The 18261-nt window shown below is 51.0% G+C and overlaps 1 protein-coding gene and 1 long non-coding RNA gene across 6 annotated transcripts in view; both read right to left on the bottom strand.

Moving 5' to 3' along the window:
* Nucleotides 1-5679: 5679 nt before the first annotated feature.
* Nucleotides 5680-18261, bottom strand: part of Camk2a (calcium/calmodulin-dependent protein kinase II alpha) — a 62846-nt gene continuing 50264 nt past the window's right edge. For 4 of the 5 annotated variants that reach the window (XM_006525541.4, NM_177407.4, NM_009792.3 and 1 more), the window contains 4 exons: nt 15817-15892; nt 13678-13772; nt 9278-9506; nt 5680-9055 (listed from right to left, as the gene is read on the bottom strand). In XM_006525541.4, coding sequence (XP_006525604.1) covers nt 9052-9055; nt 9278-9506; nt 13678-13772; nt 15817-15892 — 404 coding nt within the window. In that variant the 3' untranslated portion in view covers nt 5680-9051. Of the gene's footprint in view, nt 9056-9273; nt 9507-13677; nt 13773-15816; nt 15893-18261 lie in introns of those variants that run through there. The other variant, XM_017317805.2, reaches the window with a different exon arrangement.
* Nucleotides 12466-13671, bottom strand: Gm46632. Its single transcript, XR_001782489.1, has 2 exons — nt 13537-13671; nt 12466-13053 (listed from the first exon to the last, which is right to left on the bottom strand). It is a non-coding gene; the product is annotated as a predicted gene, 46632 (long non-coding RNA).

Genomic DNA, 18261 nt, shown 5'->3' with positions numbered 1-18261 from the left:
GAATCTTTCCATTCCTACTGGGTCATCTGCTTGTAGCCTCAGCTGACCTCTGCACCCATGTACCCCTGAACTTGGAAAGTTGATGGGGAGCACAAAGAGGCAGCATGGCTGTCCAGCAGGGATGTGGGAGAGGATGCCACAGGGCCCTGCACTTCTGCCCCAGAATTTGTTTGAGCAAAAGTCCTCCTGGGCCATGGGAAAGGTTGAGATGAAGCTCCTACAGTCGCTTCTAGTTTATGCTCTCTGGATGGCAACCTGGTTGAAGAGTAGCTACTTTCTCTTCCTCAGACTAGTTAAAAATAGCCATATTCCTAACACTAGCAGTGTGTGTGTGTGTGTGTGTGTGTGTGTGTGTGTGTGTATGTGTGTGTATGTGTGTGTGTGTCATACTGGTTACCTTAGCAGGTCCTCAATAGGCCCCACCCACTCCTGCCGCCATCTACCAGGCCAGCAAATTCATCTGTGCCCACGCAGACCCGGCTATCCTCTGCTTAGACCTTAGACCATGCTTTCCACCCTGATCCTGTGCCATCTGAATCCTAGCCAACCCCCTCCATGAGCTTCCCTCAACTCCCAGCCACATGTGACTCCCAAGTCTGACTCAGCCCCACATCTGGTGAGTCCAGACAGCCAAGCCTTTATGTCCGGGGCATTCGTGTCCTTCTGAGACAACGTTTTCTACTTCTATGCCACTGAGATTCTTGTCTTGTACTCCTTGGACCTCAGAGCACTTTAGGATGTGGCAGGATGCTATGCAGAGGGCTCCGGCTGCTCAGCCACAGGCTTGGCCTGTTCTCAGCTCTGCCTGAGCCATGTGATCAGAGGAAGTCACTTTGCTCCTCCAAGCTTTAGGCTCGTTCCCTGTAATGGAGTAGCCACAATTCTTCAGCAGCAACCTCTTGGGGACTGGGGGATGCTGTGAGACCCCAGCACAGGCTAGGGCATACATCTGTTGATTGAAGGCCCTGCCCCAGTCCTTTAGGACCAACCCTGGACATCCTTGGTCTTTCTCAGTTATGCACAGTGGAGCAGCAAACTGAGCACGGTTCTCTGGTGGCTCCGGGGCCAACCATCACGAGTTGAGAGAGCTGGGGGCTCCTGGGAATACCATGGGCTCCTGCATTATTCACTTACGGGATTGTGGTGTGCTGTCTCAGACACTCATTTTTTGCTGGTGGCTCATGGAAAATTTGGCTTTGTTAGTTCCAAGCCTCTCCTCCCAGGGCATGAGCTCTCAATGACACTGGTCTCGCCCTGGAAAGATGTCCAGGGATGTCTGTCCACGGCATGCCCTTGGCCTCCATCCCCCCTCCCCACCCCCGCCCCCTGTCTCTGCCTGACTTCCTGTAAGCCTGACTTCTCTCCAAGAGACTGGGTAGCAGACTGCCTCCTCTGCCCGGCTCCACACGGAGGCCTCCTCCCAGCACCCTCATCTGGGCTTGGTTTTTGTTGGCGGAAAGAAAACCTTTTCCCTATTAATGGTCACAGCATCTATGAGAGCTGCAACCTCTGGGGAATTGTCCTAAGTAGGAGCCAAAGCAGAGAGAGCCACATGGCCACAGTCAAATCCTAGCCCCACAATCCTGAGAATCTACTCCTTCCTGTTTGAAAACCCAAATCCCTCCACTGTAAAATGGAGAGAGCTACTTTCCTTTTGCAAGAGATTAAGTGAGATGTTGTTAGGTCCCTAGGCCATACTTTGAAAAAAAAAATCATGAAAGAGCCTAACACAAGACTGAATATGTAGAGACCTGTCAGGTAAGATTATAAAGATGAGAGACAGTCTTAGCTTCCACCTCCAGTCAGCCCAGAGAGGAGGAGGTCAGAGGTCAGAGGTCACAGGTCTGGAACCCGAGACAAACTGACATCAGCACTGTGACAACATTCCTCAGAGGCCAGGCGTTAGTGTTCTCATCTGAAAAGTGAGTTGAAGAGGCGTTATGGACTCCCCACCAAGGGACCTGATGGGGAGATGTTAACTATGAGAACTGGCTGCCCCATCCACTCCCATAGACCTTCTGCTGAATACCATGGCATGGACCTGGTATACCATGGAAATACCCTCCTTTCTCTGGGTCAGGCTGGATGCTTAGGAGCCCTGATGGTTTTCCAAAGTGAATTGGACGGAGAAACCCATCCAGGTCGGCACTGGAGTCTGTGGTTCCGTAGGTAGAGTTCTTGCCCTGTTCTCATAAGGCCCTGAACTCAAACCATAACACAACCTAAAATGTTGTGGTGGCGCATGCTTGTCATCCTAGCACCCAGGAAGTTAGAGGCAGGAAGATCTGAAGTTTGTGGTCATTGGGTCTGAAGCAAGTTGAGTTACATGAAGTCATCCCTTTGCCTTGCTCTCTGTACTGACTACCATCAGGGTCCTAAAGAGGTTTGGGGCTCAGGAACCGGAGGCAGGGAGGGCCCTATTATCAAAATCCTTCTTCTGAGCCAGGGGGTCAGAGGAGATGAAGTGGGAACTTGGGTAGGTCTTCCCATAACTGCATCTTGGGACATGCAGCCCAGCTTTGGAGCCTGGGTGGGGAATTGGGGTAGATCCTGTAACCTAGGTGCTTATAAAAAAACCAGCTGCCCGAGCCCTGCCAGCCTAATATATCTTACTCCCTGAGAGTGGGACCTGGAGCATATGTCTATCTAGTGGGTTCTGTGACTGAATCTGCAGCAGCCAACCCTAGCCCCACATGTTTAGAACCAGAGGTGTGAGGTATTTTTACAATGAGGAAACAAAGGTCCAGAGAGAGACTATGACTCCCCGATACCATTCTAGGAGAAGACAATGGTCTTTGTCCCTTTTCTTCTGAGTGGTAGAACTGGCTCCCTCTAGTTCCCTCCACCTGGGCCTGGGAAGTAAGGTGCCTGGGCTAGACTTCCCTGAGACCTCTGGGATTTTGGTAGTCTGGGTGTGGGAAGAGTAAGAGTAAGGGGTGGGACCATTTGCATGGGGCTGACACCTGTTCCACCTCTCCCTGAGTGAGCATTCCGAGAAGCTATTAGCGGGTGTTTTCTGAAGGATTTACAGCCTAGACCTGAGACATTCATTTCCACTGCTGAGAACTCACCCATCTCCCTAGAATGGCACAAGCATGCAGTAGATTCAGCGCTCTGTTAGTTAGCCCTCTCATATTTCTGGTCTCCACAACCTCCTCCTAAGCCTGCATCCCACACTGGAAACCTTCTAGGTTGTCAGCTGCGGCCTTGTTTCTAGACTTCCCTCCCACCTGTTAAGTGTCTCCACACAGCCTCCCAAGTCTCCAAGTCACATGCCTCCTCTTTCCTCCAGGTTCAAGTCTAGCCTCCACCCACCCCGTCCTGGGTTCTTGGTTCTTGTGATCTGACATGATGTCAGGAATTCCCGGAAGAAAATATTTCTAACTCTTTTTTTTTTTTTTTTTTTGGTTTTTCGAGACAGGGTTTCTCTGTGCAGTCCTGGCTGTCCTGGAACTCACTCTGTAGACCAGGCTGGCCTTGAACTCAGAAATCCACCTGCCTCTGCCTTCCAAGTGCTGGGATTAAAGGCGTGCGCCACCACTGCCAAGCTTTTTTCTTTTTCTTTCTTCCTTCCTTTCTCTCTCTCTCTCTCTCTCTCTCTCTCTCTCTCTCTCTCTCTCTCTCTCTCTCTCTCTCTTTATCTCTTTCTTTTTTCTAGCTCATTTTTAAGTCTTTGAGACCTCAGCCTGGTTCCAACATAGCCCAGAAAAGTCAGCACTTGCTATAGTTCACAGCCCAACTTAATGCGCCTGCGCATGCCCCGCCCCCTTCCAGCTCCTTCCCTGCCTCCCTGCCTCCCCGCCACCCACTCCCATCCCCTTTACCCTTTAGTCACACAGCCACCTTATTCATGTGTGGCCCATCACAGGACTGTACTGAGGATTGAGAGTCTTCAAGAAAAGGAGATGGGGCATTTGTGGACTTGGTCAGCACCCAGTAAGTGACGGCCATTGCTGTTGCAGGTTGGCGGAATGAGGCGTCTGCTCGTATCATGTCTGTCTCTTTATTCCTGGAAACGTGCTCGCCAGGAAGAGTGGCAATGCCTACCCCGTGCGTCCTGCGTGGGGACTTGCTTGCCTGTGAGGAGCATGTGGTGGGGTAGGAAGAGGGCATTGTGGGAACCTGGGACCTTAACCAAGTGTGTGGAAACCACAGAAGCAAGCAGTAAAGATGCAACTAAAATGGGACAGAGACTCAAAAGGTGAGGAGCAGCCAAGACCTTCACTCACCATTTGCTAACACCCAGAGTTGGAGAAGTACAGAATTGGGGTACGTCTTGGCTCAGGGTTCCAAAGCAGCCCTCTGAATTCTGCTGTCTTCCTTGCTCCCCCAAAACTGTTGTAACTAGGGCAAGTCGTGTGAAGACACACACTGTGAACTGCAGCGCAGCACGTTCTTGTGAGATTAGAAACACGGTTCTAACCTGAGGTGGTACGCTTTGAGAATTCAAATGCCCTCATGAGATCAACTGGACCCTGCACGAACTCTGCTAGGACACGTGCCTGCAACCCACTCGTGTTCCGCCACCTGCTGGTGAGAATCTGCAATGGCAGCCTAAATAAGCTCTCAAGCCCCTCTGCACTGCTCAGGTGCCTGGGGCTAGGGATGCAGAGCTGAAACAATATTTTTGTGCTCTCATGCTCTAGGCCTGTACTCTCGCTGTGAAGATTCTTAGCTATGTGCAAGGGGAACATTCCTCTTAGACCCTCCATTTGACTACCCCATATACCATCAGTAAGGACAGCTCTAGAAAGCAGTCAATCAGGGACTCTGGGGTACCAGCACAAGAAACACACTTTAAGAGGAACTGTGGATGCCAACGGACAATCCCCCTGGCCCCATAAAATCCAGGTCTTTTGAGAAGAAGGAATCCTGGCTTAGTATGGCCGATTCATCTGGTTTACCTGAGATTATCCTATTTCTTTAGTTGTTTTTGTTTGTTTGGTTTTTGAGACTGGGTTTCTCTGTGTAGCCCTGGCTGTCCTAGAACTCGCTCTGTACATCAGGCTGGCCTCAAACTCAGTGATCCATCTGCCTCTGCCTCTGCCTCCCAAGTACTGGGCTGAAAGGCGTGCACCACCCTTGCCCAGCTGACTGTCCTAGATTTAGCACGGAAAATCTCAGGTCAACATCTGGGCAGTCTCAAGCAAAAGCAAACCAGAGGAGTTTGCTGGTCTCTACTGTGTGTGTGTGTGGGGGGGGGGGGGGGGTGGGACGGGGGACAATGCTGCCACACTGACACATGGGCTCTGCTGGCCTAAAGGAGCTCAGAGAAACCCCCTTGGCCCGTGGAGCGCTCACCCGGGCGCTAGGCTCACACACATACGCAATCTGGAGTCTTTTCTCCGCTTAGTTCAACATCACATGGCTCTGCTGGGACCCTGAAGCTTGTCTGTGCAGTGATGCCCATGGGTAGGAAGGGCCTCTTTTGGAGAACCCTTCTCATTGTCCAAAGGAAACTGAGGTGCTAACAGACCCTGAAGGCTCCACAGAGAGGCTTGAGTTCTTGGCTCTTTGTGGCACTCCACCCCCCAACAATTCTTGTTAAGGGTACCCAAATGCCTGAAAGAAAGAAGAAAAAAAAAAAAACCCAGACTCCATCCTTAGTCCTAAGGGTGCAAGCTTGTGGTCCAGACAATCTCACGACTGGCTCAGCCTTTAAGCATGTAATCCAAGTTATTCCAATCCATAGGACCAGGACTTTTATTTTGCAACAGGGGAGATTTGAAACAAACAAAAACAAACAAACAAACAAAAAACCCAAAAAACAAGCCAAAGCAAAATGCCAGTTCCTGGGGCTCTGTGCCTTGACCAATTCAGGAAGACACGGACTCACATAAATTTGTAGCTATTTATTCCACTGAAAACGCCAAGAATAAACCAGACATCTCTTCTCCCCTCCCCCACCCCCCCAGTAGCAGAAAGTTTGAGCAGTGGTCATTCAAGTTCACAGCCACAGATTAAAAAAGAAAGAGAGAGAGAGAGAGAGAGAGAGAGAGAGAGAGAGAGAGAGAGAGAGAACTAGAACAAAACCCTAAACAAATAGTAACAAAGAAGCCAGCACGGGGCCTGGCAAACGCATTCCCCCAAGGCTCTCCCTTTGAAGGGGGGTGGGGAAGCCATGGGGCAGGATTTGAGCTATGGTGCATAGAGCTGGAGACGCTTTTCCTATAAATGTGATTTGACTCTTTGTTTCTTTCTCTCTCTCTCTCTTTTTTTTTTCATCTGGAGGGTATTTGGACGGAGCATGGAGCTTGTCAGATGAGGGTGGGCTCTGGACAGTTTTTCTGCCTGTTCCCCTGCCTGTCACCTTGGGGCCATCGTAGTGTCCCAAGGTCTTCATTAGTTGGCTGCCCACCCACAGGAGCGGCCTCTGCAGAGGGGGCCGTCTCAGACTGGGGCAGGGACTTGCCTCCACTTCTCCCACACGTGAACAAGCACATAGTGGACAGGGGCATGTTAGCCAACGGAAGGCAGGGCATAGGCATCTTCTGGTTGGCGAAACTAAAGCCTGAAGAGGGCAAAGGATTTACCCAAAGCTACACAAAACCCGGATCTGGTCAGAACCCGGGATCAGAGCCCCCAAACACTTCTTTCCCCTGCAGTCCATTGCTGGTCATCAACGGACTGGCACCAAATAGTAAAATGAGGGGCACACAGAGGAAAGGGTGGGGGTTGGCCAGACCTGGTGCATAAGAGGGCCAGCCAGTGACAAACCCAACAAGCTCTCAGAGGTGGTGGGTGCTTGTGACATCTTTTACTCTGACCCTCCATCAGTCTGGGTAGGAACATTGATGGAGAAACTGAGGCTTGAAGAAGGGATTGTAGATCCTGCATGGAGATTGCAGTGTCCCCTGGTAAAGGCCACACCCTCCTTTACCTTTATCTGGGGAGTGGCTGGGGACAATGGGTTTGCTGAGCCTTATGAAGAAGCCTGGTTCTGGGGCAGGACAAGGGCCCATTCTTGGGCCTGGGTAGCAGTGTCTCTACCAAGGGCAGAGGCTACAGTGGAGCGGCTTAGACAAGAGAGCCACTCTTCTACCCTGTACTTGTCCCTGGGCAGCAGGATTTGAGAGAAGAGCCCGGGATATAGCTCACATGTAGGCGAAAGGGGAATACCAGAAAGTTCTGGATTAAACATCCCTTCCACTTCTGCTCCCATCGACCCTCAGAAAAGCCGAGAGGATAAAGCTGTCTCCAAACCCCTGGACGCATGGCTCTTCCTCCCCTAGCAACTTCCAGAGGGAACAGGGTCTCATGCTGGCAAAACATAGCCACAGAGAGACCAAAAGCACGGAGAGGCAGCAACGTAAGTCCAAGTTGGACACTGAGACTATTACCTTGAATGTTATTATTTTTTGTCCAAAAAAAAACGTGTCGTTTGATTTTGTTGAGTGTTTTTCTCCTTTTTTGTTTTTTGTTTGTTTTTCAACATACTTACTGCATATAAAGTCATGCAAAGAAAACAGTGCAGACAGGAGATCCCCGTGAATGAGATACAGCATTCCATACAAGAGCCAAACCCAGGAAGAGGGAGAGAAGAGAAAGAGAAAGGGAGGGAGAGGGGGGAGGAAGGAAGTGGTGGAAGGAAGTGGTGTGAGTGTGTGCATGTGCGTGTGCATGTGTGTGTGTGCGCGCGTGTGCGTGTGCGTGTGTGTGTGTGTGTGTGTGTGTGTGTGTATGTCGGGGCAGGGGAGTCGAGGAAGGCCAGGGAGGCAGGCAAGCACAATAGAGCGCACACCAGGCCAAGTTCAGCATGAAGTAGGAAAATAAGTTTCTGGCACTCTTGCTTGGCCAAGTTGAGAGAGGTGATGAGAATAATGTGCCTAGAAGGTGGTGAGTGGGGGCTGGGCTGAGGAGAGATAGCACAAGGATACGGGAAAGATTTCCTGGGAAGTAGGGTAGTGAGGTCTCCAGTTCCAGAGATGCCAAGTCTAGATAACCCCTTCCTGATAGCCTCCCCTGACCTGACTCACTGTGTGTTAGTCATGCTGGCTCTGGAAGAAATCTTGTCAGCTGACTTTGGGGACCATAATGGAAGGAAACCATGCTCCCTGGGGGGTGAGGCCACCTCAGAAAGCACCCTCCCCCAGAAGGGACACCCCCCAAAAAAAAGACCCTCTGGAATGGGGTTAAAACTTCCTCTCACTCCTCTTCCCACCCACTTCCCAACCCATCCGACTCTTCTTTACAGTAAACTTGAGAGGTCTAGTTATCACATAGATGTCCGTTAACGCAAAATCCATTTACGAAATACACGGAAGTTTGGCTGTAAAAAGGCATGCGTCCAAGTAGAAGTGATACCTAAATGTTGCTTGCTTTGCCCCTGAAACACCTTCCAATCTCCTCTCAGACAGATGAAGCTGGAATTCTCCAAGGACGTTGAAGGGCAGGGTGGGTGGGTCAACACTGGAGGCAAACTTCACAGGAGGACTGAGGCAGAGTGAGTGGGGCACCTGGGCGGTAGAGCCCACCCCTCGTAGCGGATGGTCTGGTCAAAGGCAAGGCCAACACAGAGGAGAGCAGATGAGAGCAGCAGTTCCTGGCTCACTGGCGTTGGCTCCTCTCTCACTCTCCCTCATAAGGGGTTGGCTTGGAGACTGAGGGCCTCGTGTGAGCTTCCCCGGGGAACCCCAGGAAAGAAGGAATCGATGAGAGGTGCCCTCAACACAGCTTGCCTGCCTCTTCCTCACTTCCTGCCAATTGCACAGCTGAGGCCCCATCTATAGCTAAAGCTAGGCTAGGCCAACAACAGTGGGTAGGGGGTGGGGGTTCCTGGGGCCAGCACCCTGGGTACTTAAGCCGGAAGAAGGTCCCCACTGGCAGGAAGAGCTTGGGCAACGGAGCTGGGGAGAGCTGGCTGTTCACTGTGATGTCGTGGCGACTTCTGTGAACAAGCAGGTTTTCGTGACGCGAGTACATAGGTGGCAATGGTAGGGTGATCTGACAGGGAGAATTCCAGCAAAATCCAAAGGAGAACCAGCAGCCACATTCCACGGACAAAGAGCGGATCTCTGCGAAGCAAGGACGCAGGGACCCTGGCCTGGTCCTTCAACTGTAAGACACAGTAAACCCACAACCTTAGACGTGGTCGATTCTGCCTTCCACCCAGTTCTCCCACATCTCTAGCCTTCTCACCCTTCTGGAGCAATTTGGAGACTGAAGGCAGCAGCCTGCTCCTCCACCCTCACCCCACCTCCACTCCCCTGGGGCATGCCCCTCTACTAAGGCAATACCCTTAATGCACCCCAGAGATTCAGGAAGAAAGAATCCTTACTGCGGCAGGACGGAGGGCGCCCCAGATCTGTGGAAGTGGACGATCTGCCATTTGCCGTCCCTGCGGTGCCAGACGCGGGTCTCCTCTGACTGGGCCGTGCGGGGTATGCCGCCTGCATCCAGGTACTGAGTGATGCGGATATAGGCGATGCAGGCTGACTCGTCACCCATCAGGTGGATGTGAGGGTTCAGGATGGTGGTGTGCACGGGCTTGCTGTTCCGGGACCACACTAGGGGCAGGAACGGGAGGGGCTGAGGAGAGGCAACCCCGGGAGGGGGTGGGAGGGAGGGAGGTAGGGGGTGGGGAGGGGGGTGGAGAGAGGAACTCCTGCCTCATTCCATTGTTCTCTCAGCTTCCAGCTTCCCCTTGGAGGGAGACTGTGTCTACCTGACGCCTTTGCAGCAGGGGGATCTCTGGAACAGGGATCGGCTACCCCGGAGTCAAGGCAGAACCATTACATAACCTAGATAACAGGATACCACATCCCAGATAAGGTACAGTGGTCTTCGGACGTGCCGAATTGTTCAAACATGGGGGGATTTTAGAATCAGTGTCTTGTCCATACAAAAACATGATTCCAGACAATTTCCTGAACCAGGTAAGGTTGATTTTTCTTTAACACAGATCCCTATTGGGACCAGTTAAACGATAGAGGCCGAGCTGAGTATAAGATACTAAATGGCAGTTAGGGGCAGTGGTGGCACACGCCTTTAATCCCAGCACTCGGGAGGCAGAGGCAGGCAGATTTCTGAGTTCGAGGCCAGCCTGGTCTACAAAGTGAGTTCCAGGACAGCCAGGGCTATGCAGAGAAACCCTGTCTCAAAAAAAAAAAAAAAAAAAAAAAAAAGATGGTAAATGGCAACTGAGTCTCTACCTCTGGGCCAGGGAGACAGTAGGGAGTGAGGGGGACTATGATGAAGAGGACACATGTCCCCCTACAAGGCACCTTGCCCAGAGCTCCTCTGGGTTTCCATGGGTTTCACACCGTAATGCTCAAGAGAATGTGGAAATCTCTTTTGGGTTTTCATATGAAAAGCCTTCACTTTAACTACTGTTATATTAGTCAAATGTAACACAGTTTGCAAACCGGAAATGTCTGTAATCTAGACATCTCCCACCCTGTGTTTACTCTTATTTCGGACTACTGAATTATATAAGTGGGGGGTTTGAGGAAAATGGAATTGCAGAGTCTTCGAACTTTCGGCTTTGGGGGGTTGTATTGGTCATCATGAAGTGAGGTCATAGAGCTCTCTAGGGCTAGAGAGACACGGGAAGATCTTGTTGTCATGACAACTAACCGAAGTGCCTGGGACTGGTTCCCACCTCCATTTTCAACATCACCATAGTATTCTAGAAACTCTCACATTGTTCCTTAAGATGTAAAACAAAAGCACAGGAGGACAGTGACCCAGGGGTAGACAGACACCATCAGGCTCCCACTCAGATGAGAACACTTCCCCTAGTGTAACCCAAATAATGGCTCCAACCGTACCCAAGACACCCCGGTTTGAGACCCTGTGACACCAATCTTTCTTCCCCACCCACACATTCTGATTCTATTATCCAAAAAGATTTGTGAACTACATATGTCCTGGAGAAGGTAAGCTACCCACCCCCCCAGACTGAAGAAGCAACTAGTGGCAGCCACCCTCTGGTATTGTAATCATTGTGTGCCCAGGCCCTCAACCAGATAAACAGAGTAACAGGCTCAGGATTCTGAGCTCTCAGACACAGAGAATGTAGATCCTTATGGTAACTCTAGAGGTTAAAGTTCACCAAGCTTCCCCTTTCCAAAGTTCATGAGGCTTCCCTAAATGTCCCCGAATGTGTTGCATGAGGCTGGCAGGGACTTGTCTGTGAATCTTTATGGAAATTAAATCCAAGGCTACCATCTCACTTGGTCCGAGTTATTGATTTCTGAAAGAAATGCAGAAGTGTCGAGCTCAGAGTGTGTGGTTTGGGACATGCCAGGTCCCAATCCATTCCAGAAGGGACAAACAGTTTAGCAGCGTCGTCGTGGGGGCTAAGCTCTGTCATTATTGCTCATGGCTGGAATCCCAGGGACCCTGACATAACATGGTGTTGCTTGACCAGATTAGCAGCTTCCAGGATACCCCCTTCTCATGGACAAGGTGGGAGACAAGGTCAGATGCTGGGCAGGAAAGAACAGACAATAGGAGGTAGCTCTGGAGGACAGAAAGGCTATACTGGGGCATGCCCCTATGAGTCCTCCTGAGAAGTAACTAAAAGTTAAGCTTAGAGTCTAGGAGCCAGTGCTGAGATGACACTTGCTGCAGGAAGCAGGCCAGAAACAGGAGCCTCTTTCTGAATTTAAACCCCTTGGTGGTCTCTGTCTGGGTGGAGACTAGAGGGTAGCAGCAGAGAAACAGCGCTCCCAGAGGACAGAGGCATAATGACAACCACGATGATCCCATTTGTGGGGAACCAGAGTAGGGTAAGAGGACCCAAGATCCAGCTTCCTCTCTTAAGAACAGCGTCTCCACATTCAGTGAGGAGGATCAGGTCTGATTCTTTAAGAAAATAACTTCTGGGACTGGAGAGATGGCTCAGTGGTTAAGAGCACTGACTGCTCTTCCAGAGGTCCTGAGTTCAATTCCCAGCAATCACATGGTGGCTCACAACCATCTGTAATGGGAGCCGATGCCCTCTTCTGGTGTGTCTGAAGACAACAACAGTGTACTCACATACATAAGACAAATAAATCTTTAAAAATTAAAAAAGAAAAGGAAAATAAAATGTAACCTATCCTTTAACTGCTTTTGTGTGTTGGGGGGTGGGGGGAGGGAGAATGCTTGAAATCTCTGTAAATTAAAATACAGTCAGTCAGAGAGGTGCAAGCCTGGAGCGGGGATGCAAGTCCAGAGGCTGGGGAGTTGCTGCTATGGTGACAGAATGGCCTCATCAGCAAAGGAAGGGCACCAGAATGAAACAGATCTAGGTCCGCAACGTGCTTTGTGGCTTCTCTTGGACAAATCATGTCCTCTCTCTTGGCCATGTGGCAAATGTCTTCTGAGCGACAGGACTGGGCTTCACCTGGAGTCCTTGCAGGACCACCTGTGTGTTTCGATTTTTAAACCACAAGGGACTGCCGTCTGTGCTTATTCCATGAGACGATTTTTCCTGGTTGGTTTTCTAATATGTTTTATTTGTTTATTTTTAAGATTTTATTTTTAGGTATCTGGGAGCTGGTCGGGGGTGGGGCAGTGTGCACACCTCAGTGCAACGGCCCGTGGAAGCCGGAAGAGGTTTCTAGACCTTTTGGAGCTGGCGGCGTCACAGGCAGTTATGCCATGACACTCGCAGTGGAGACTGAACCCGGGTCTTCTGCAGGAGTACACACTTCTAATCTCTGAGCCATCTCTCCAGCCCTAATGTGATTCTTTTAAAGAAAACTTTGTAGCACGACCACTGTCATGGATCCGGTACAGAATAAACACGGGACAGTAAGCCCAGTGAAGAGAAAATAGGTTGTTCTTGCCCCAAGCTCATTTGAGCTCTCACGACCCTTTGAAAAAGCGGGAAATTGGGATGTGCCAAAGAGGTGTGAATTGAGCCTCTCTCTGCCTGGGCACTCGATGAGAACTAACCAGGAAGGGCTCTCTTGTTGTTTGAGCTGATGCTATGTATGGTGCCTAAAAATACCAGCAATCATGTGTGTGATATGTACCTGTCATTTAGGGGGAGACTGGATATACCGCCTCTGGGGTCCTTCCTCCATATCCTAACCTTGGCTTGGTCCCTCTTTGACCCCTGGCCTGGGTAAGACACAGACAAGCAGAAAGCTCATTGGCTCAGGCCCAGCCTCAGCACCCCGCCCACCCTGGTTGCGAAGCTGCTGAGATCTCTCCTGCAGAGGAGAGGTCCAGGAAGGACAGACATGCAGGACAGAGACCTAGACAAACAGATAGGGCACAGCAGTGTGAAATCCCTGGCTCGCCCTTCCTATAAGGTCACGTACAGCATAACCCAGGATCCATCATGGTACATCTGGGCATCTGGGATGACCCCAAACATCCACATGGCTGTGGCTTGCGGTGTGAGTTAGAGAAGGCTCCCTGAATGTAAATGGGAATAAAGACCCTTCACATAACTCCCTCCTGGATAAAGGGCAGGAGAGGACTAGGGAGTCTTTTCATTTGTCCTTGGTTTTAGGGGACCCACCCCTGATTCACCCCAGTTACAGGAAGAGCAGCTGGTAATCCAGCGGTGAATGGAGAGGAAGCCAGGAAGGTACCAACCCCTGTCCACACTGGATCTTCCTTCTTCACTGGCTCCTGAGCCTCCCCTGAGGCCCTGCCCGTCACCCTGCTGTGCCGTCCAGCAGGACACGAAGGAGAGCAGACAACAGACAGGCACCCCAGAGAGAAGGGATTGCTCACGGTTTTCAAAATAGAATCGATGAAAGTCCAGGCCCTCCACCAGGTTCCCCAGGGCCTCTGGTTCAAAGGCTGTCATTCCAGGGTCGCACATCTTCCTGTGGGGAAGGAAGCCAGAGGAAAAAGGGACCTGAGAAGGTGGCTTCTCATCGGCCCCTTAGAGGGTGAATGGAAATGACCACACCTTCCTTGAGGGATCAAGAAAGGAGGAGTTTACGCACTGCCAAGAGTGGGCACAAGGTAGGCACTGGCTACCTCCAGGAAGCCCACATTCAGGCCCTGGCTCTGCCACTCACTGATAACCAGGTTGCCATCATTCTTGCCTCTAGAGCCCTTGCAGAGGGTAAGGTATCACTCTACACAGCTTGCTCTTATTCTCCACACTGCATTCCATCTCCAGCAGTGACCCAAAGGGGCTTTTCCTAATTTGTCTCTTGGAGTATAAGAGTGAAGTCACTTTACATGAGAGTAAACCAAACCACATGGAGGAAGGTGCGTTTTTTTTTTTTTTTTTTTTTTTTTTTTTTTTTTTTTTAATAACTTGAGCAAAAATGTCCACAGTCTGGAACACCCTGACTGTTGCTTCTGCTTTAAACGAGGAAAAAAAGCCTTAAAGAAGATGAGTTCTATGCGGCTGGAGAGATGGCTTATCAGTCACAAGCGCTGGTTGCTCTTCCAGAGGACCTAGGTTCGGGGTGGCTCACAACCATCTGCAACTCCAGGCCCTCTTCTGGCCTCCACAAGCACCAGGCACACAGGTGGGAGGCAGACAAACATGCAGGCAAAACACCCAGCCACATAAAATAATGAATCTTTGGGAAGGTGACGTCAGAGAGGAAGCAGAGAATGTGGCAGGAGAGAGCCTCAGCAAAAGTCAGCTTGTGTTTTCAGATAACTGCCCCTCTTCCAGGCGTCAGACTTCTGAGGTGACCTCGGAGGTGGGGGAAGAACACAGATAGAGCTCCCATTGACATACTTGGAGGATAGTTTGTGGTACAACATAAACCCCTGTGGCCATAGCGAAGACAAGGACAGGAAGTGTTCCTACACGGGCTAAGCTTCTGGTTCACACTAGAACTGGAAATCTCCTAACAGGACATCAGGCCCAGCCTTGCTCGAGATAGGCAAAGCCTCTGAGGGTACCTCAAGTGTTTTCCTGCTGCAGAACTTCCTGAATGGGCTGTCAGGGGTCTCTGCAAGAGACGGGAAGGCTACCTTCTCTAAGTGCATCATACAAATGTAGAAACTGAGGTTCAGGGAGATTAAGGGGCTAATTCATTGGCATGCCAGGCTAAATTCCAGGGCACCACAGGCATCTGCACACCTTTGCACCCTGGGCTTCATACATGTGCCTCTTAAATACCGTATTCCTCCAGAGACAGCCAGTGGTTTTCCAATGACTGAACTCAGTTCCTGTGCTTAGAATGTACATTGAAGCTTCGGTCAGCCTGAGACCGTGTCGGCAGGCTGTTCCCACCTCACATTAACCCCACCCACCAAAAAGCACGCGTGGGACTGCCAGGTTCAGACCCGATTAGCCCTGGTCAAAATGCGTAGGCCTACGGATTGAACAGAGAGCATCCATTCTCCCTGGGCCAGACCAGAAAGGTGTTGTGACCACTAGGGGGCGCTGAAGCCCAGCGTATGCACGCAGCCATCCCTCTCCAGGGGCTGGAGCAGGTTTGTGAGCAGTGAATAATTCGGTTTGAGATTGTGCCTTACTCCCCAGAGGGTTTAAGGTTCCACTTTGCTCATTCTTGATCACTAAAGGTGTACACTCTCTGGGTTCCTGCCTGTTCTCGTTCAGCTGAGGTCAAAGACCTGTGGAGAACCAGGGCAAAGACTCAGACCCACTGGGCAGGGTGGAGAAGGACCGGCCTCCATTCCCTCCGTCCCCGTGCTACACCCTTATTTCTTGGGGACAAACAAACCAGCTTTACTTAGAGCTCCTCCTGGAATCAGGCTGTCAGGAAGAGTGACCGGAAGGGAAGTAACGTATGCTGTTCGGGCGAGTGCGGAACAGAAAAGACAGGGGCCCCACCTCATTTGCATGCAGAGAGTGAGTAGGTTCAGAAACCCACGGATAGCGCCCCCCTGAACCCAATCCAGGCCGAACATGCAGAATGAGCCTGGCTAACTCACGTGTAGGACTCAAAGTCTCCATTGCTTATGGCTTCGATCAGCTGCTCTGTCACTTTGATAATTTCCTGTTTGCGCACTGTAAGGTAGGAGGGGACACAAATAACGACAGTGATAGTCATGAAGAACCAAGTCCTGGCTTCCGAGTCCCCGGCACGTGCCAGGCAGGCTCTGCGCGGCCCTGACACTGCGCACAGATGAGCTCACCCATCCTTTCCTCGTTCCTGAGAGAGACCGATCATTAGCCCCATTTCACACAAGACACCGACCGAGGCTCAGTGTGGGGTGGGAAGTGGGGAATGTGGTTCCCGGAGCTATAGAAGGTAAAGAATTGGGTCTTGTTTGAACCCAGGTTTTGACTCCAAAATAGGCGTCTCTGCCATTCGCCTTGATTTGCCATGTGAATCAAAGCAATGTTACACGTTGCCTGATTTAGTGGCTGTCACAAACCAGGGCTTCCCCATGGGCAAACAAGGGACCACAAAGGAAAGTAAGTCATCTCTTACTGTTTGGGGAGTTTTTGATCTATCTGGGTGACTTAAGATTCAGGCAGAGTTGTCTAGAACTATCTAGGGTCAACTGCTTTCTCCTGTCTGCCACAGAACGGAAACACAAGAAGCTGGGATATTTTTGTGTTTTGTTTTGTTTTGGTAGAGAGTTGTCAGTCTCCTTATTAGATGTGTGGTGGCCTGAATCTCAGCATCGCCAACCCTGGAATGAGATTCACTCAGACCTAGACAACAGCACAAAGAACTCAGGCTTGAATTATAGACAGATCGTCATCCAAATTCCAGTCTGGGCCCTCTGGAGCTATGGTGCTGAGGGCCACAAGACAGGCTGCTTGTGAGAAATGTGCCCTCCTCCAGAGCTGGTCTGAGGGTGGGACAATGGGAGCGTGAAGCAGTGTCCCCAAGCCTGGCCCATCGTGGATACTCATGACAAGCAGTGCCCTTGCTGGCAGCCCCCACTTAAGCTTGTCTTAAGAGTCCTCCCAGACCCCTGACAGTCAGACAATGCAGGAGATGCCTGGTCCTTAGTACTGAAGGCATCTCCAGCAGGTATCCTGGGCCCCAGCAAAGCAGAACAAAAGGTATTTTGGTTAGTCTAGTGCAGGCTCTCTTTCCCTCTCCCTTTCAGATGCAACTCTCTTCCAAACCCAGGAAGTGGACTTAGCAGGTCTCAGCATCACCCAGCCTAGGATCCAGGTGGGGAAGGGAGCGTGGGTGGGACTCTGACTTGCCCTTTTTCTTGCCAGCTGCCTAGGCTACCTTGGACACTCAATCTCAGGCTCAGAGGCGATGGGATCCAAAGGCAACCAGGCTGGAAGAACTATAGCAAGCCAGAAACCCTAAGTCCTTTCTGAGTGACCGAGGAAACAGAGGCCCATCGAGGGTCACAATTTGCCCAAGGACATAGAACATATAGTATAGTCTGGCTCACGGGCCAGAGGACCCTGGTGCTTTGACCCATATGTTCATACTCCACATTCTCATGAGACTCTCCCCACACAGTTGCCCCACACACTCACTACCTGCCTCTAAACCTCAATGTCAGCGAATAGAAGTGAGGCCCTGAAATCTGGAACCTGCATGGCCCTGCAGGCTACAGTATAGACCAAGTAAGTGAATGTGAGCAGCTGTGGCCAGGGACTTAGCGTGTGGAGTGTCAGAGCTTTACCCCACATCACAACTGCGCTCCACCCACATCTATACCTGGCGTAGCCCTTGGCATGGAGTGTGTGCTCGGCAGAAGGAGTAATGAGCCAGTGAAGAGCTGAAATGGCAGAAGGAATAATGAGCCAGTAAAGAGCTGAAATGGTGCTCTCACACTGTTCTCTGCCGGCTTGCCCTGACTCCGGTTGGAATCTCCTGTGCTGGGAATGTGTATAAAAAGACGCCGATTGCATTTATCATGGGGGTAGTTCTCCATTTTCTGGGGCCCACTAGGGTAGACGTTGTACCCAATGCCCACAAGTGGAGTGAATGGATAAATGAGCCGATCGCTCCAAACCAGACTCTGGGCTGTCATCTTGGTCATCTCTGGAGTTGCCCAAGTTACCTGAACACCTATGTTCTTAGGGGAGCCTCAGACCCTGGGCTCCTGGTCAGCTTTTGCAAAAGCAGAGAGACTAGTCATGGGACAAATGGGCTTTGCTAATGGGGGCTACAGATTAGATCCCACGCCCCTGTGGGATCAGAGGGAACCACGCAGAACAAACGCCCATGCTCCTGACAGGCTGTGGAAGCCTTTGCCTGTGCTCTGGGGTCCTCCAGCATCTTTCCCCAATCAGCGCCTTAGTCTCCTGCTGCTATCAAGAGGTAGGTGGTGGTCCAGGCCCTGGATTTTGAAGCCAGGCTCCCTAGGTTTGGGTTCTTGCTCTGTTACCTCATAGCTGCAAAGGACTACTCTGAGTCTCAGTTTCCCCATAGTGGAGATATCAGAAGTACC

The sequence above is a fragment of the Mus musculus genome, chromosome 18 (assembly GCF_000001635.26).
Source record: "Mus musculus strain C57BL/6J chromosome 18, GRCm38.p6 C57BL/6J".
Taxonomy (NCBI): domain Eukaryota; kingdom Metazoa; phylum Chordata; class Mammalia; order Rodentia; family Muridae; genus Mus; species Mus musculus.
Note: the sequence above shows the minus strand (reverse complement) of the source record. Positions and strands in the feature narration are given on the sequence as shown.